Raw genomic sequence first — 4,968 nt, 5'->3', positions numbered from 1 at the left:
GGTTTGATTTCACTGTTAGTGTTCCCCCAAACGTATTGTCTAATAATTAAATAAATCCCGGGGTTATGCTGAAACATAATCACACAGCATTACGCACACGGTACTTACACTGAGGAGATCAGGCGGTTTGTTTAGCTGCTTTTAGATCTTTTTTTCTGACCTGTTTATTTTAATTATCTGGAATGATATAGCCTATTAGGCTACAATTATTTGATTGTATTGGTAAAAATCGTACAATATTCAAGGTTAACTATATACAGAGTATTGATGCTAAAGGCCTCAATGAAACACAGAGGGACAGGAAACATAAATGGACCTAGACAGACCAATACTGTAGTCTAGACTACTTTCTAAAATCATATCAAATTACATCTTTGCGGCGTAACCTTTTGTACGACGCTGTCAGAGTGTTTCCGCACTCCACCACCAGGTGTCACTCTAAGACAACGAACAACCTCAATTGCTATAGATTCAGCCCATAGACTGGGCTCTTCAACGTTTTCCAGGCCAAGGACCCCCTAGCTGAGAGAGAGACGAAGCAGGGACCCCCACCACATAAACTTTTTCATAGATTTCGTAGCTTTATAGAATTGTTTGACACACTGATATTTTCTATTAATATGTTGGATTCATGCTAATGTATATTTTCAGACCTTTTAAACAAGTCAACTTGACCCGTTGGCTCTGTACTTAGTTTGCTCTTTTCCCCTCTCTGCACCGACTCTCCAAAAATAGCCGATCTACAAGCTCACAAGGCCTCCCTGCTATTTTCGGCTAATGTTCCCCACCACACACAGATTTGGCAGACCCCCTGTAGTAACTCTGAGGACCCCCTAGCGGTCCTGGACCCCCTGTTGAAGACCCATGCCAAAGACCAAATAAACACAGCAGGCCTATAATATCTGTGAAGTAAATGGTAGACCACATCCTTTTCAAATATTAGTAGCCTAATTAGAAAGAAACTTGAGGCGTATACATGCAACAAGCCATAGTTGTCACATCACGAAAGTTATTCAAAATGAGGGAATTTGAACGTGATCAATTAATGACGCTTAGATTTACGCTAAGAATTTAGTTTTTGTTTGACTCGGTTCCATCGATAAGCAGATCTAAATCGGCTATTTTCTAAATTGTTGACTCTTTCTTATATTATTTGACAATTTGGCCAATGTTTGACCAGTTTTTATAGTTTAGTTTGTTGATTGCTTTTGATGCAGTAATGGTCTTTTTTTATTCCATTTCTTTTATTTTCTTTCATTTTTTAATGAAAAGGGTTTTAAAAGTCATTCAATTGTCACTTCACTGTCACCTGGGGACCCCCCAAAAAATCATTATGGGGACCCCCCTGCGGGTCCCAACCCACAGGTTGAGAACCACTGGCATAAATCACTGTGATTTCTAAGACAATTACAGTGCATGGTGGCAGCCACAGTAGGCTAGGCTACATGAATGAATGAATGAATCATGAATGAATGAACACTCACCTATCTGTGCACATGTGGAGGCCAGTTTACGGCAGTGGGAGTCCATTATTATCGTAATTTAGGATATCCTGCATAAACAGATAAACGGATAAAAAGAACATGAAGACAACATTTGCAATGCAAACTGTTAGATCGTTAACTCACTAATATTATCTGCTCAATATTTTTGTTTTGTATATTAATATTCTTATAGGCTAATTAGATTAAAAAACGGACACACACACACACACACACACACACACACACACACACACACACACACACACACACACACACACACACACACACACACACACACACACACACACACACACACACACACACACACACACACACCACCAATCAGCCCAATGGTCTGACGTTTATTCTTTTATGGTTTTATGTTGAATCCATATCTGTCCCAAAACGTTGTGGTTTACTGGTTTACTTGACTGTGTTTGTGTGAATTGCAGTAGTTCGGGTATGATGTTGGGGGGAGGGGGTACCAGGGGGTCCCCAGCAAAATGAGTTAATATAGCGTCACGACTTTAACCATATTTTATACTTTGGCTATTAAAAAATAGCAGATATACAAGCTCATAGCATGGCACAGAGTGCCGCTGAGCTTGTTGATATAATGTTTTTGGCAAATCTGAATATGTATTTTTAAAGTCAACATTTGTAACTCAAATCTTTGCTTCTGGGGGGTCCCTGCAACAAAATCTTTTGAGATGGGGGTCCGCGGCCGCGGCCAAATACATATAATTTCCTTGACATGAAAAAGTTTGAGAACCACTGGTTTATCCTGTATCCATATCTGTCCCAAAACGCTGTGGTTTACTGGTTGACTTTACTGTGTTTGTGTGAATTGCAGCAGTTGGGGTGAGATGTATATAGGGAGTGATGAAGTGATTTCTGTGGTAGAAATCAGGAGGATTAGAGTCTGATTGAGATGTCTGTCGGTGGGATATTACAAAATTCATTATCGCAGCCCTATACTACCTCGATATGAAGTTACACAGATGGGCTTTATTAGTCCAGGCTCACTGTGTTTGCTTATGATAATTCAAGTAAGTCGGGGGTGGAATTTGCATGCTGCAGTCATGCTGTTAAACCATTCTCTCTCTCTCTCTCTCTCTCTCTCTCTCTCTCTCTCCCTCTCTCTCTCTCTCTCTCTCTCTCTCTCTCTCTCTAGCTCTCTCTCTCTCTCTCTCTCTCTCTCTCTCTCTCTCTCTCTCTCTCTCTCTCTCCCTCTCTTTCGCTTTCTCTCTCACCTGCTTTAGGCTACATCTGTGTTTTAAGTTGAGAAATGAAGATATCGGAAGGTTAAATAATACGCTGTCTATCTCTCAGGCTGCAAAAGGTGTGAGTTTATTACGGTAGAGGTCGATGTCATCTGGTCAGGTTTCATGTTCTTTAACTTAGATACAGCTATTTATCTAATGGTGCTGTATAGTAGCCTCCAATGCAATCGGAAGGAATCAATTTATTTTAATGAATCATTTATTTTCTTATTTAAATGAATGTAATTAAAATTACATATATATTAAATATTTCTGTTCCATTTCATATTGCTATATGAAAAACAGGTCAATTTTGAACAAGCAACTTCTACATCAATAGATATACACATAAAATGAGCTATATAATAGGCCTAATAGGCCCCAAGTAAAATAATAAAATATAGGCCTAAAAATTAAATCCAGTTGTTTTAATGTTTAACACGTGTAATATGTATATGGTTTGAGTTAAGGGTAAATAATTTGGTATGATTGTATAATCAATTGAATTTTCACTTATTAGTTCATAAAACGTCATGGGCATGTAACAACATAATAAAAGCGCTTCAAATAATATCCGTTGTGTTTCGATCCCATTACGTTCTATTTGTTGATTTAGCTAAATTTAATCCCGATAACAGACAAGTATTTTAAATGCATGTATGTTTAAATTATTATTATTATTATTATTTAGTTTCCATTCATCATTACTCCAAGTCACATATTACAGCACGTTATATGTTAGGCCTATAATAACTTAGATTTATAAATGTAACATAAATGGATTGTATCAAAAATTACGGCATATAAATGGATTGTGCAAATATGGATTATAGATTAAGGGCTGTGCCACTTTATTGATATCAGTGGTACAAGACAGTACCCCACACGTAGACATGTAATGTTTTAAAATATGCATCAAAATGGCAGAAATATAAGCTTGGAAAAATAAATAAAAAATGATATATATATATATATATATATATATATATATATATATATATATATATATATATATATATATATATATATATATATATATATATATATATACACACACACACACACACACACACACACACACACACACACACACACACACACACACACACACACACACATCATACACCTGCGGATTTTGGATGGACTAAAACTTAAACTATCCAAATTTACATTGCCTCCCTGGATTTAAAACGTATTCTAAACATACATTTTTTATAACAAATGTGAAATATTGTGTCTGAATTTCACTCAGCCTATATAAGGTTTGGTAATATCAGTAACATTCCTGTTTTTACTAGCCATCCAATACGTCATTATCCAGTGACTAACGGCGAACCGCTGACTTATTATGACAGACACACACACACACACACACACACACACACACACACACACACACACACACACACACACACACACACACACACACACACACACACACACACACACACACACACGTGCACACATCCATCATGGTTCCAGGCTTCTGAGCCTGAAGCTGGAACGAATTCCTCCACTCGCATTGACTCACATCCCGGGTAAAATCAGTGGCCTCAGTGCTTTTTACCTACCAGTTAGTATAATATACACCAGCAGGTCGTTTATATGTCGCCTCTCTCTCCCTCCGGCTCCAGTGTACTATACTCTGTCTCTGGTGGGTGTTGTTGGGGAGGTAAATTCCACTTAAAAGTTATAGACACGGAAAAAAACAAGCAAACTAAAAAGCGGAAAACGTTCACGCACACACGCGGTATAACTTCACGGTCCCAGAGTTAGTAGTAGTCTGCGCTTCAGTCCGTGTCCAGCAGCGATGTCAGAGCAGATCAGCGCTGCGTAAACACCAGGGTTCCTCCAGAGCAGAGCGCATCAGAAGAGGTGCTACCGCTACCTTGGAGGATTGTGTCTTTATGCGCTGAAATAACCATCTATAGATCTATTTACAGCGTCACCCGAGTCTTCTCTCCTTGGTTCGTCCTCTTCTCTTCTCCTCTCTCTTCTCTCCGCTCTTCTCCTCTCTGAATCTCTTCTCCTCTCTTCCCTCCTCTCTTCCCTCCACTCTTCTCTTCTCTTCTCTTCTCTTGAATCTCTTCTCTTGAATCTCTTCTCTTCTCTTCTCTTTCTCAACTATCCCCCCCACCCTGGAAAGACGCTCCAAGAGTGGCGCATTTTCTCCCTTCTTTTGAGTTTTGAGAAGGAGTGTGTGTGTGTGTGTGTGTGTGTGT

At 38.8% G+C, this 4,968-nt stretch overlaps 1 protein-coding gene across 1 annotated transcript in view; it reads right to left on the bottom strand.

Annotated features, from left to right (window-relative positions):
* pitx2 (paired-like homeodomain 2) overlaps positions 1-4,755 on the bottom strand; it is a 13,156-nt gene extending 8,401 nt beyond the window's left edge. The window contains exons 1-2 of the mRNA XM_080416292.1: positions 4,318-4,755; positions 1,485-1,552 (exon numbers count right to left, since the gene is read on the bottom strand). Coding sequence (XP_080272418.1) covers positions 1,485-1,530 — 46 coding nt within the window. The 5' untranslated portion in view covers positions 1,531-1,552; positions 4,318-4,755. The remainder of the gene's footprint in view (positions 1-1,484; positions 1,553-4,317) is intronic.
* Between the last annotated feature and the right edge of the window lie 213 nt (positions 4,756-4,968).

Source organism: Gymnoscopelus braueri (assembly GCF_963280865.1).
Source record: "Gymnoscopelus braueri genome assembly, chromosome: 20".
Classification (NCBI taxonomy): domain Eukaryota; kingdom Metazoa; phylum Chordata; class Actinopteri; order Myctophiformes; family Myctophidae; genus Gymnoscopelus; species Gymnoscopelus braueri.
The sequence above is the reverse complement of the archived record's forward strand: the minus strand, read 5'-3'. Positions and strand labels throughout refer to the sequence as shown.